General features: G+C 35.0%; 1 protein-coding gene and 1 non-coding gene across 2 annotated transcripts; both read left to right on the top strand.

Annotated features, from left to right (window-relative positions):
• Positions 1-5,061: 5,061 nt before the first annotated feature.
• tmem132a (transmembrane protein 132A) lies at positions 5,062-14,198 on the top strand. Its single transcript, XM_065265338.2, has 11 exons — positions 5,062-5,125; positions 6,000-6,214; positions 6,289-6,498; positions 7,167-7,654; positions 10,112-10,264; positions 10,365-10,560; positions 10,930-11,073; positions 11,565-11,767; positions 11,871-12,096; positions 12,445-12,636; positions 13,318-14,198. The coding sequence occupies exons 1-11, from the start codon at positions 5,062-5,064 to the stop codon at positions 14,101-14,103; spliced, it is 2,877 nt and encodes a 958-aa protein (XP_065121410.1). The 3' UTR covers positions 14,104-14,198.
• A 339-nt stretch (positions 14,199-14,537) lies between these two features.
• On the top strand, positions 14,538-14,609 carry trnae-cuc (transfer RNA glutamic acid (anticodon CUC)). The gene has a single exon. It is a non-coding gene; the product is annotated as a tRNA-Glu (tRNA).
• Positions 14,610-15,048: the final 439 nt, after the last annotated feature.

Below are 15,048 nucleotides of genomic sequence, written 5' to 3'. Positions count from 1 at the left end.
GAAAATTACAGTAGACTGTGATCAATACAGTAGGCTATATGAAAATTACAGTAGACTATAATAAATACAGTAGACTATGATAAATACAGTAGACTGTGATCAATACAGTAGGCTATATGAAAATTACAGTAGACTATAATAAATACAGTAGGCTAAATGAAAATTACAGTAGACTATAATAAATACAGTAGACTGATAAATACAGTAAACAATGATCATTGCAGTAGACTATGATAAATACAGTAGGCTATATGAAAATTACAGCAGACAATAATAAATACAGTAGGCTATATGAAAATTACAGTAAAATATAACAAATATAGTAGGCTATATGAAAATTACAGTAGACTATGATAAATACAGTAGACTATATGAAAATTACAGTAGACTATAATAAATACAGTAGACTATATGAAAATTACAGTAGACTCTGATAGATACAGTAGACTGATAAATACAGTAAACAATGATCATTGCAGTAAACTGTGATAAATACAGTAAACAATGATTATTGCAATAGACTATGAAAAATACAGTAGACTATGATAAATAGCGTTGTTTTCTAAATAATATTTGACAAATTATGTAAAAATGTATGTCAAAATCATATTACACTAAACTAAATGATTATCATTTTTTTCCACATTTTTTATGAATATATTTATATTTTTATTAAAAAATACTGGTTACACCAATTGACACAGACCAGTTACACCACATGACATTTTTGCAATTATCCTCCAAATATTCTTTAAAAATGATGCTTTCAAAATGACTTGGTCCTCAAAAAATAAGTAATCTGCAAATTTATTTTGAAATTTTAACCCTTTTACATGTAATTGAACCATACGGACACAAAATAATTAACGTCATGTCATTGACCCAAAAGGTAGATTGTGATAAATACAGTAGACAATGATAACTACAGTAGACTATATGAAAATTACAGTTGACAATGATAAATGCAGTAGACTATGATAAATACAGTAGACTGTGATAATAAATAGAGTAGACTATATGAAAATTACAGTAGACAATGAAAAATACAGTAGACTATGATAAATACAGTAAACTATAGCTCTGTTTTCTAAATAGTATTTGACAAATTATGTAAACATGTATGTCAAAAAAATCATATTACACTCAACTAGATGATTATATTTTACTCCAAATTTTTTTATGAATATATTTATATTTTCATTAAAAAAAAACAATAGTTACACCAATTGACACAGACCGGTTACACCACATTGACATTTTTGCAATTATCCCCCAAATATCCCCCCAAGTAATCTGCAAATTTATTTAGAAATTTTAACCCTTTTACATTTAATTGAACCATACGGACACAAAATAATTAACGTCATGTCATTGACCCAAACAGTAGATTGTGATAAATACAGTAGACAATGAAAAATACAGTAGACTATATTGAAATTACAGTAGACTATGATAAATACAGTAGACAATGAAAAATATAGTAGACTGTGATAATAAATAGAGTAGACTATGATAAATACAGTAGACTATAGCTCTGTTTTCTAAATAATATTTGACAAATTATGTAAACATGTATGTAACAAAATCATATTACACTAAACTAGATGATTATATTTTATTCCACATTTTTTATGAATATATGTATATTTTCATTAAAAAAACAGTTACACCAATTGACACAGACCGGTTACACCACATTGACATTTTTGCAATTATCTCCCAAATATTCTTTCAAAATGAAATAAAACCAGAAATTTTAGACTTGGTCCTCAAAAAAGAGAATGTATGCAAGTAATCTGCAAATTTATTTTGACATTTTAACCCTCTTACATTTAATTGAACCTTATGGACACAAAATAATTAACGTCATGTTATAAATACAGTACACATAGACAATGATAAATACAGCAGACTATATGAAAATTACAGTAGACTATAAAAATACAGTAGACAATGAAAAATACAGTAGATTGTGATAATAAATACAGTAGACCAGGAGTCTCCAACCTTTTGAGAGCAAGGGCTTCCACAATGAATAAAACAATCTGGAGGGCTATACTTTTTTCATATAGTTTACTCAAAACTTTTTTGTTTTACTTGTTGATTTTATTTCATTTTACTTGTTAATATGTTTTATCATTGTTTAAAATGTTAATATACATCAAAGAAGCCAAGCTAATATAAAAAATATGTAAAAAGTAAATATTACAATAGAAGCTATTTATAGAATGTGCTTTGGTGGGCTACTCACAGACCTGGTGCACCATGTTGGAGACCACTGCAGTAGACTATGATAAATACAGTAGACGAGGATAAATGCAGGATGCTACACTGTAACAAAAATCCGTAGAAATTACAATGTTATTGCAGCTGGGTTGCCGGTAATTTACCGTAGATTAACATTTATGTTATTTACTTGCAAAAGTGTGTTCTAAGTTAAATAAATTTTAAATATTAACAAGTCTTTATCTTTACAGAATAAAACTATACAATAACAGCCTCATGCAAAGCATTCTGGGAACCAGAAATCATCATCAACATTTTTCTGTTTTGTGCTTCAGATTTTGTTTCCCAGAATGTTTTGCTTGATGCTGTTTTTTTTAGTTTTACTCTGTAAAGACAAAGACTTGTAAATGTTTAATGTTCATTTAAATTTGAACAAAATATTGCCAGTAAAAAACATAAATTAAAATCTACGGTAAATTACCGGCTACCCAGCTGCAATTTTACGGAATTTTTTTTACAGCGTATATGAAAATTACAGTAGACTTTGATAGATGCAGTAGACTGTGATAATAAATCACTGTAAAATAATAAGCTGTAATTATGCAGCTAGTTGCCAGTAACTTACTGTAGAAGATAAAGACTGAAAATGTTTCATGTTCATTTAACTTTGAACAAACTGTTGCCAGTGAATAACATAAATGTAAAATCTACAGTAAGTTACTGGCAGCTAGTTGCATAATTACAGCTTATTTTTTTACAGTAATACCCAGTAATACTGTAATTTCTACAGATTTTTTTACAGTGTAGACTATGATAAATGCTGTAGACTAATAAATACATTAGACTGATAAATGATGATGAAAGGAAAGAGATGGCAAAGAGGGAGCAGTTTAAAGGTGATGTTGGAAGAGTAAAGAGGGAATGTAGTGTTAATGCACGATTTTGCAGCAATGTGGTTTCCTGTCGTAATCCTATTAACTTCCTGTTTGTGTTATTTCTGTCGCTCATGCTCTAAATATACAGTCGACGTACTGTGCTCATTGTTAACTTTTTTGTCTTTCTTTTTTTCTCAAGTCTCTGTCTGTCACAGCTGATCTGTTCTTTTTATAATCTTTTCACAGATGTAGGTTTAATATCGACCACAACTACAGCAGCTTAAAATCTTTTGCTTCACTCACCAGTGGGAATTGAGTTTTAAACACCTTGTGAATAGCAAGGCACTTTTCTGAAATATGTGTGCCTCATTGGGGGAAAAGTGTGTGCATTTCATATGTGTGCTTTGGCAGGTTTACTTTTTCAGTATTTGCTTTTCTATTATTCTTTTTTAAATTATATGCTTGGCTATAGTTGCATGTACACTGGTTCCTGTGTATGCATGCTTTTTTCTTGTGCATAACAAATGCACAACCAAGGACACACAGCTGCAGTTTTGTGAGATAGTGTTTGTGTATTTGTGAGTGAATAAGTGCAGTCTCTCTCTCATCCACAGGTCAGAGTAAAAGATTTAATCTGTAGTTAAAATGAGGTTCTAACAGAGAACAATGACAGATGGCAGGAGATTATGCACAGATTAACAGAGAGATCTGCACTCATAGGGCATAAAATCTAGAGCATCTATCTGTCATCCATCTTCTGAGCATCAAATGCACCAGCAGCAGTACTGACATTAAACATGCTTCTTACCTGCAGTGCATATTATCATTTTTTTTAATCTTAAACACAAGTAAGGCAAAAATAGTGTTTCAATAAATTCAAATAATAAACAAAATAAAGATTGTAATTTCTAATGTTAGAGGTCTAATCCTTTGGTGGATGGGCCATTATGTCTAAACAACTTCTGGAAGCCCATACTATCCATCACACAAGCTTTATTACTTGTTTTAGTATTTTATTTGCTAATGCAATCTAATGTCATACCATTCAGCATGTTAATAAGGGACAGAGGTACTGTGAGGTCAAGGAAAAAGTGAAAAACAAGATGAGATGTGATTAAATGTTTTTTTTTTTATCCATAAAGCCCTCCCATTTGAGGATTTGGCCTATAATGCTGTCTGCAACATTTACCTTTAATAATCATTAAGCTGATGAAATTAAACCCTAAGAGCCCATTGACTTTAATGCTTAAAAACTTAACAAAGTTTCATTGAAGTGAAGAGAAATTGAGAGAAACAGAGAAAGAGCAAAATTAAGATGACATGTTTCTTGGAAAAAAGTCTACAGTCGGACAGAAGGATTTATAAGAACAATAAAGGGAAGAAAATGGGATGGTGAGGACAGAGAGAGGGGATTATTTACTTTTTAAATGAATAAATCCGCATTGTGTGAATCTGGCACACTAGACAGAGACAGATATAGCAGTGCAGAGCTGTAGATCAAAAAGCAACCTACAAAACTCATTAGAAATACTTACTAAGACCTATATTTACATAAAACGGCGGTGGAAAAGGATGGAAGTGAGAAATCATAAAACCTTATGTCCTCCTGACGGAAGATAGACTGATGGTGACCAAAATGTCAATGAGGAAATGCGAGAAGAGTGATATCTAACACACATCTGAACATCTGGAGAAGATTGTTGGGGCAAGTATCACATTAGGAAGAGCGATCAAACTTTGTATTTGTATTGTCTTTAAATAATTGCAATTTATGAATTAAATTACAATTCAATTAATCTCAAAAAAATCTTCAACTATCTTGAATGTAAATTTATCTGTAAATTTATCAGTTTTTTTATGGCTATGATAAGAGTAAATATTTTATTTTAATAGATGACGACATATTTTGTTGTTTATTATTGAATGCAGGGAAAAAATGTTTGTTATATTGTAGGGTATTATGAAGGTGCTGACTCTGTCTAATACTGTAAGGCTGGTTATCCTTCACTTACTCGTAGTACTTTGTAAGTTTGACTTATTTTTATATTTCCTTCAAACATTTTAAAGGAAAACACCACAATTTTTCAATATTTCACTATGTTTTTACCTCAACTTAGTTAAATAGTACATACCAATTTTTTTCAATGCGTGTACTTTTAATCTTTGTACAGCGCGTCGTGAATGTGTTAGCATTTAGCCTAGCCCCATTCATTCCTTAGGATCCAAACAGGGATGAATTTAGAGGCCACCAAACACTTCCATGTTTTTCCTATTTAAAGACTGTTACTTGAGTAGTTACACGAGTAAGTATGGCGGCACAAAATAAAACTTTTGTTTGGAGCCATAGGAATAAAGGGGGCAAGGCTAAATGCTAACACATTCAAGAAGCGCATTAAAAGTGCACGCATTGAAAAAAGATAAGTATGTTTTTATTCATCTAAATTGAGGTAAACTATAGTAAAATATTGAAACACTGTGGTGTTTTCCTTTAAAACTGCACTGTTAAAAGTTGTATCAACTTAAAAATTACTTCAGTTGGTAACACTTAAAAAATAAGTTTATTTAACTTACATTATTCACCTAAGGTGAAACTAAAGTAAAATTTTAAGTGGATTTTTTTAGTGTTACAAATTGAAGTATTTTTTTTTAGGTTGATCCAACTTTTCACTTTTTACATTGTGACATATTTCTGTTATATTAGCGAAATCTAGCAAAATAATAATTTTAAATTGCCACGCAAAAACCTTTTTCTCCTCTGAAAAAAAGTTTAAAGTTTTCCATCTGTGCTTTAAAGTCAAAGTTTAGTTTTCATTTAAACTGAGAAAACTTTCTTATACAACAAAGCAATTATTACTAAACTAATCGCCAACTTTTGCTTTCTCTTAATTCCATTAAAAGCCCAAAGTCACATACCTTCCTCCCCTGTCCTCCCAGTCCGGATAACCGTACCCTCCCAGTGGCAGTCTCTGCCCCTCTCTCAGGCCGATCTGGGTCTTCTTTTCACCAACTCCAGCCCGTTTTCTTTCACCCAGTCCCTGTTACTCGTGCCTCCTTCAGGAACTGCCTCCAAACCTCTTCTCCACGCTGCTTTTGGTTCTTACACCATCGCTCAGGTACTTGTAAAGACACATTTTGGGATGTATTTGTGTGTTGAATCTGTTGCTTATTAACTTCTTTTCATCTCCAGATGATGTCTGAACCCATTCCTCCATTATCTCCATCTCTCACTGCATCGCTCCTATCTAAAACTGTTGTAAAAGACATTGATGGTAATCAAGGAGAAAAGTTTAAGGTGCGAGTGCTGTTTCACATGAGGGGTGATCCTAACCAGGGCACGTGTGTTACCCTACATGCTTTTAAACAGACTGAAGAGCAGAAAGCCTCCTGCATCACTCAGGTACTGCTGGGGTAATAAAACTCAACAAAACCTAAAGGTTGACATTATTTTCTCACCCGCATGTCATTCAAAATTTTTCCAACAATGAAAAGGGATAATAAAGGGATAGTGAACCCAAAAATGATAATTCTGTCATAATTTACTCACCCTCATGTATACATTTCTTTGTTTTACAGAACACAAAGAAGAATTTTGTAATCAAACAGGAAGGAGGAGCACTATTGACTTCCATAGTAAGAAAAATACCATGGAAGTCAATGGAGCTCTAAAACTGTCTTGTTACAAACATCGTAGAAACTATCTTCCTTTGTTGAACAAAGAAATTTATACAAGATTGAACGATTTTAGTCATTTAAACCCAGGTTAATATAATGTTAAAATAAAACCAATTTACATAAGGTAATTATTTGTAAATGCATCGTAAAGGCTTCATTTTCACAAATATGGCAGATCAGACCATTAAGCATTTAATAATATTAAACCATTCGCTGCCAAAATCTGTTAATAAAGTTATGACATTTCTAATGAAGTTATGACAACTATTGTTTTAAAGACGCCGTAATAGGCTGGGTCAGGCACAGGACAAGAAAAATTGTCTGCAGATACGAACCATGCCATGCAACAATGTCATCTTCCCATCAGAATCCACTTTGTATTTCTTTTTACAGCCACCTTTTGCCCTGTGTGTGGTTACTTTGACGCTTCCAGATGATTGGTTTGAAACTGACCAGAACGTTGAGTCAAACCTGGACGAGACTTACCAGCAAAGACACTTGAGCAGACACCGTTCTCGAAAGCGTGGGAAACGGCATCAATATATGCCAAGAGGAATCAGGGACAAATCTGGAATCGCGCTTAATAAAATTCATCTTTACTATTCCTCCTCCTACGGTATCGCATTAAACCTCAAAGTTGGACTGCATCGGTCAGAGACGCAGCTGCACTACATTGGACCTGTGGGACTTGAAGAAGAGAGGAAAGAGACAAACAAAACCAAGCAGAGCTGTGCATGTTTAGATGGACAAGCGGAAGAGAAACTATGGCTGGATTCCAATGTGCTGATTCTCTACAGCAAAGGTCCAATACGTGTGGGACGACCAGTCAGAGTCTCAGTAAACCTGAGAGAAACTATCAATGTGGAGTCATTGATTGTTAGGTAACATTGCTATGACTTAACTAATCACATTTTAGAGGAACACTCCACTTTTTTTGAAAATATTATCATTTTCCAGCTCCCATAACGTTAAACATTTGATTTTTACTGTTTTGAAATCCATTCAGCTGATCTTAGGGTCTGGCGGTACCACTTTTAGCATAGCTTAGCATAATTCATTGATTAGCGTTCCAAAAAAAAAAGATTTTCGGAATGATATTTTACAGCAGCCAAAAATAGTAACTTTCAATAGCAGGGGACTATTTTCGGGCACTGCGAATATCATTGCGCTCCTGTAGCCATGTTAGGGCAGTCCTTGATTATTATGCCAGAATGAGAGTATAGTTCCTAGCCATATCTGCCTAGAAAATCTCAACTTTTAAATTTTCTGTCGGTCTTAGTACACGATCATGGGCGGAAATCCCGGGGGGGTCGGGGGGGACAGGACCCCCCCTATCTGAGGGTTGTCCCCCCTAAATTATCATTAGAATATGTGTATTGAAAATAATTTAATGATTTATAATACTTAAACTAGTTGTGTAAGAAGTGAAACAATACAAATGCAAACGGAGCAACAACAAAAAAACGTTTTAAATATTTGGATTCCCCCTCCCTTGCCTCACAGTGGTTTGGTCCACTGCCCACGCCCCTTTTACCTCACCACCACACATTCCGGTGGTAGAGAAGTGTACGGAGCCGACGCGTTAATAAGCTATATACAATACAACGTTTCCCATCACTTATCAGTTTATCCTCATATGTTTTAAAACTGGACTATTTTGACATATAAACATGAACATATTTCGTTTTCTGAGAACAGAAGCAGATAAACGATCAAGAAAACATTTTTATGCATTCATGCAGAGGTGAGGCAGAGCTGAAAGTAACAAATTACATTTACTCACCTTGCTGTAACTGAGTTTTTTGTGTACTTTTACTTTGAGTAGTTTTTAAAATCTGTACTTTACTTTTACTTAAGTATGTTTAAAGTATTGTTGGTTACTTCGCTACATGTTAAATCATATCCGTTACTGAGTAAAAATAAATAAAAAAGTAAGGTGATAAAGACGCGCCACGGTCGGATGATTGATTGATGGGCGGGGGAACGCGCAAAAAGAACCATGGAGAGGGACGAGACAGGCGCAGGCTAATGCAGACCCTCAATTCAATTCTTACGAAAGAAACCCCTGGCCATTGACGCAAAGCGATTGTTTCATTCAGGTAGGGTTCATGCTCTTGAGTACGGAGTTTGAGAATTGCCGACCGTGTTTAACCGCTAATTTGCACGATGCATTTTTAATACATGCGCATTATCTTCCGAGGTCTAGCAGCTTCGCGTCAAGTCAAACAACTTGAGAACGTCCTCGAGAATGCGCAGATCATTAGACATTGCAGAGAGAGAGAGAGCGCGAGAGAGATAGATTGAAAGACATCAGGTACACAGGTCTGGGAGCTAATAAACGTGTAAAGGATGTATAGTGTATAGCCATGCCACTCATCTCATTATATGTTCATTTATGTATATAGTTTAATAACAATGTATGTTACCAGCAATACATCAATTACAACCTTCATATAATGATTGTATTTACTAGCTGCTGACCTCATATTATTTTTGCTTCAAAAGTGCATAACTCACCTGTAAAAATCATTAAATAATTCCATAAATGTTTCTTAGTTATAAAAAGCTTTTTATTTTATTAACATTTGTTATTGCACTTTAATTGTAGAGATGTTTACAATTAAAAACATAGTTTGAGATGTATATATCCTTCCTTTGTGAACTATACTAGAAACCTCTCCCCGCTGTAAAAAAGTAACTCTTAAAATTAAAATGACTTTTTACTTGAGTAGATTTTTAGACCAGTAACTTTACTTTTACTTAAGTAAAATATTATTAAAGTAACTTTACTTTTACTTAAGTAACATATTATTAAAGTAACTTTACTATTACTTAAGTAGAAAATTTTATTACTCTTTTCACCTCTGCATTCATATGTATTAAAATTAAATTTGCGTCCGTTCATAGAGAAAGAGAAACGTTTTCTATCTGTACCCATTTCCTTGCAAGTACAATTTTGCCTGTATTATTGGTGTCCCCTTCAAAAATTGTTCTTGAAAAATTTTATGTTTATTGTCCCCCCCAACATTTAGATGAGATTTTCGCCCCTGGTACACGATGTAACTACAGAAGAGTCAAGTTTTAAACAGGAAAAATATCAAAACTCTTTGGTTATTTTTGAGCGCGATGCTAAATGGTCTAATCAGATTCAATGGATTATGCTAAGCTATGCTAAAAGTGTTAGCGCCAGACTCGGAGATCGGCTGAATGGATTCCAAAACAGTAAAAAACAAATGTTTAAATCTAGGGGAGCTGTAAAATGAGCATATTTTCAAAAAAGTGGAGTGCCCCTTTAAGTATTTATTGTAAATTACTATTCACAATTTTCTCACATTTAGGCTGAAATTAAAAAAAGGATTGTTGTCTCTGGAGGTCCACCCAGCCACAAACTTCGACCTGTGGACCGTTAACCTAGAGAAGACTACAGGTTCAAAATATGATGTTATATCCATCATAAGCCACATGACTGGTAGTCTTCCATATTATACTGGGTAAGGGCAACTTACTTGGATGTCATAAAATGTTTATCTGTTATTGTCTTTAGGTGTGTGCATGCTGTTTCTTGCTAATTTCATATTTTACTTTCTACAGGTCCTCTGCTTTGAATCAGGTAGCGTGTCTCTCACTTGATGGTTTACACAGAGGCTTTGGTGTAGCAATGACTGTCACCGCTAGCTGGTGGGTGGAGTATTTCGGTCGCAAGTCTGCAATTTTGCCACAAAGGGCAGCCACAAGCTCTTTCTCCTTTATCGACAGAGAATTGGTGGGGATCGCCCCCATTACAGCGGTATGTCATAAGGATGTTCAATTAAATAAGTGATCAGACATGATATGTGTTACAATAAATCACAATACCAGTTCCTGTGTTCCTGTAGCTCAATGATAGTGTTAGCACCATAAAAGGTTGTGAGTTTGATTCCAGGGAACACACATAGTAAATAGATGTGTACTTTGTAATGCACTGTACGTCGCTATGGATATAAAAGTGTCTGCCAATGTTTACATGATATGTAAATATATTTTTCCTGAGTTGGTGAATAAAGTTTATAGTTTATAGACGTGTAGACCCTATAATTTTGGAACTGTACAAAATCATATAAGTGTATATGAATATTTACGTACAGTATGTGATGTTTTAATTTTCTTACATTGGCAGAGCAACACTATTATCAACACCGCCATTTTAACAAGTCATCCTGTGTCACTTCCTGTCACTGTCATAGCAGTGGGCCAGGATGGCAAAGTAATTGATGTGACCACCGCCGTGAAGTGTCAATCAGCCAATGAAGACATAATTAAGGTATAAATTACCTCTACCTGCCAGGTGAAAAAAATGCAACGTAAACTTAAATTTGGGGTGCACGATCTCTGAAAGCCAATGTTGACATTTGGAATCACCTTAACAAACACGCCCCTACCCCAATAGAATCTGCACCTTCTTTTGATAGAACCACCCCACATACGCAACCCAGGCTACGATGTCGGTAAGTAGACGCATCCCTTACTGCTGATTGGCTGCAAGTGTGTTTTGATACTCGGCCAGACTCATTTTCCAGAGTGTTTTCCAAAAATCATGCACTCCACCTTTAAAACAATTTGTTTTACTATTTTAAGTTTTAACTTGTGATAAGTTGACATAACAAGTTGAAATTGTTTAACTTAATTTTTCAAGTTAAAGTAACATAAAATATATGTTGATTTAACATCATTTTTAAAGTGTACGAATCCACTACACAACTTTTTCTCAAAGTTCAGTGTCCCCCTCCTAATAACGCTTTTCCTCCCTGACAGGTGTCTCATGACTGCTCTGTGCTTTTTGTGGATGGAAGTGAATCAGGAACAGGCAGCATTTGTGTGGAGGTGGAGTTTTTTTTGGGAAAATTCAGTGGCTCTTTGTGCTTGGCTGTGTGGGCTCCTGCGGTTCCTCTCCGTGTGTCTCTCTCCGACTCTGTCCTAAGTCCCATCAGTGGCTGGAGCTACTACAGTGAGAGCAGGTACTGTATGTTATAGCAATTCCCTGAAAAATTGCTCATACAGCAGAATCGCAATGATAAATGATGTTACAGTGTTTCTTTCTCCAACTCCGATCATGTGTAGGTGCATGCCAGTTTATCAAAGATCCACCATACAGATTTTGGCACGTTTCAGTGCCCAATCTGGAGCTCAGGGAGGGCAACCGACCTACATGCTCGGATCACCTGATTGGTTTGTGGATGTGACTGAACTTGTCCAGGACTGGTTGAGGATAGAAAACCCACACATTGCGGCTTTTGATAAGCAGAAGCATCTGGTCGGCTTAAAGCCTGGAATTACTTCAATATATGTTGGTATCTGAATATAAAAAAAACATTTCTTGTTTTGCGCAGCCAACACTGTTAAAAATTGTATTGTTGTACTTACATTTTTACTTTTAATTTTACAACTTTCTTGACTTGTGAGGAGTTGCTATAAATTGTAAATAATTAAGTTAAAATAACAAGCTAATTCAACTTTATTTTTATAATTTATAGCAACAAGAAAGTTACAATTATTTGTAAATTTAAGTTGAATAAACAAAAAAATTTACGTGCAACAATTTTTACAGTGCAGATAACATGTGGTAAAAGACAGGTTCCTTATTGGTTTCTCATTTCTTCCCCTAACTCTTTCATTCTTTATCTCTTTCTGTAAGGTTATATCAAGTCAGTGGGATGGTGTACTTGGAAGTGCTGATGTTACTGTGACCTCTGAACCCGTCACTTCTGGTGACCTCACTGTTCAGTTGGTGGGAGGGCTTGGCCTGTCCATTAATTCCAGCCCATCTCATCCCTCTATTGTCACAGCAACAGTCAATGCTCACAACACACTTTACAATCATGGGCAAGTAAGTAAATTTTATTTAGGGATGCAAGATACTAAGAAAAATTTAGGTATGCGGTTAAACATGCTTGCTAAATAATGCAATATTTGATATGCGATACGATACATTTTTGAGTCTGCGAAATCAATTTATTTATTTAATAAAACACATTTAATGTCACAATGAAATTGAAATTAAAAACTTAAAAGTATTTGGGAATATTGTGGTATCTTTTTAACAAATGACTTATTTGTGAGCTTCATTATTTTTAAAAAATTAATGTGCCCTCAAAACGCTACTTTCCTCCTCTCCTCGAAACAATCATTCTTTACTTCCGCTCACGAGGAATGGCATGAGGGTGGGGCCTGGGAAAAGATATAGCAACTTAACCCAACTTCCAACAATCCAATGAATTCTCAATGGAAGAATTCATTCTTTTTTTCTAATTTCAGGAGCATTTCACTCGGATATACGTCATTAAGGGGAAATAATCACTACTTCTGTTTCATTGTGACTTTTTCACTGCATCTTGCCAGTCACTCTGCTTTTTCATTGGCCTAAAACTTTGACTATACATAAGTTTTTGAAGTATTAAAATCATTTAGTTATTGCAAACCAATGCAATATTTTAGTAATTCCAATATATCTTGCAGCCATAATTATATTCTAACATTTTACCCTACCTTTTTCACTCTATTGTTTCAGGAAGCATCTATCAGTGTTTGGATCCAGTTTTCTGATGACACCGCCATATTGGTGTCTGCCTTTACTGGAATTCCCTATTCTCTCCGGCTCTCCTCAATGGCTGACTCTGTGGTTACCGTGACACCTGTGCCATTCCAGCGCATCCTGGCAGAAGGTGATGGTGGAGGACCTCTCGTAAAAGCTGAGCTGCTGATCACCACCTGTGAACCGGTATCTAACCACATTGAACTGGACACTATCCAAGAAGGAAGTGAAACAAGAAGATTGGCTAAAGGTTCTGGGTGGATAAGGGTAAATCTGAACAATGACGACTGGTCAATAGAAAGCGAGGAATCTAACTTCGAGATGTTCGATGTGACTGATATGCTTGTTGACTCTAACAAGAATCTGTATGAGGATTTTGAAGATGATGAAATTACTGTCAATTCCACCAGCGATTATGATGTTGGTGATGATGGAAATGATATGTTGAAAAGAAATAACTTGGAGCAGGCAGTTCTGATCCCCAACCATGAAGAGAGTGCAGTGTACTTTTCTCCTGGAGAGGACTCCGAGAAAGAAAGAGAAGTGAAAACTGTTGATAGACAAATAGAGATTGCCACTGGATCTGTGCTTTCTCTTCTTGGTCTCTCTTGTCTCCTTTTCCTGGTCAGCTGCCTGCCATGTGTATTAAAAGAGAAGAAGAACGGAGGACCACGAGAGGGAAATGTAAACAACATTGTGGAAAACGAAGAAACTGTGGAAAAGCAAGAAGAGAGAGAGGTAAAGAGAAAAAACATCCAGTGAAGTGAGAACTGGAATTGACAGAATAGAAAGAAAGTGACTTTATTTTCAAAATGTCTTAGAAAAAAAATTCCTGAAAATGTAAATAATTATTTGCATTTTTTTCTTAATAATCATTGTTGTACCCATACCCATCAAAAAGAGATATAAGAAGACCTAAATAATTTAATTATTGTTCAATATTATTTGTTTTTGGATATTCTTTGTCATTTTTGTTAATAATATCAGTAAATAATATCAGTACAAGAAAAAGACTGTCTGATTTTCTTATCGATGTGAACAGTACGTCAGACTTCAATCATCATAACTAGCGATTACCTACACAATATTAAAATAGAATTAAAAAATTTTCTTCAACTTTATTTTCTCTTTGAATTCACGTATATAAATCGCTAACAGAGCAATAATTACATGCGTGTTCATATCGCAGCTATCACTCCCTGGTGGTCTAGTGGTTAGGATTCGGCGCTCTCACCGCCGCGGCCCGGGTTCGATTCCCGGTCAGGGAACGATTGTTTTTCGCATTGAAAATGTTCTGTATTGCAGAGTTTCCTAGTCCTGTGTATGGGGGCACATCAACAGTTCACGTTTTGGATGTCTCCCACATCTGACTACGGCATTTTCCAGTCTCTACTAACGAAGGTGCTGAAGAGTGGATGTAAGTTAACTTTAGGTGTGTTGAAACAGTTCGAAAATGTGTAGTGTTGGCCTCCAGGAACACGTTTGGGAAACACTGATATAATAACATACCTCGAATATTTTAAGTGTCGTTATATTGGCAATAAATGATAAAAGAAACCAACAATTTTCAGTGTTTAGTTATATAACCAACATACACGCTCCAAACACGTGAAAGTATGCAACCAATGTGGCAGCAGTAGCAGAGTGGCGCAGCGGAAGCGTGCTGGGCCCATAACCCAGAGGTCGATGGATCGAAACCATCCTCTG

Source organism: Paramisgurnus dabryanus, chromosome 4 (genome assembly GCF_030506205.2).
Source record: "Paramisgurnus dabryanus chromosome 4, PD_genome_1.1, whole genome shotgun sequence".
Lineage (NCBI taxonomy): Eukaryota > Metazoa > Chordata > Actinopteri > Cypriniformes > Cobitidae > Paramisgurnus > Paramisgurnus dabryanus.
This window is presented reverse-complemented; position numbering and strand designations above follow the sequence as displayed.

What these genes read in the sequence shown, in the direction of transcription:
- tmem132a (XM_065265338.2), top strand. Translation starts at nt 5,062, where the DNA reads ATGAAGGTGCTGACTCTGTCTAATACTGTAAGGCTGGTTATCCTTCAC. An exon ending in CCAATGAAGACATAATTAAG is followed by an intron (nt 11,074 to 11,564) that starts GTATAAATTACC and finishes CCTCCCTGACAG; the next exon opens with GTGTCTCATGACTGCTCTGT. An exon ending in CACTTTACAATCATGGGCAA is followed by an intron (nt 12,637 to 13,317) that starts GTAAGTAAATTT and finishes CTATTGTTTCAG; the next exon opens with GAAGCATCTATCAGTGTTTG.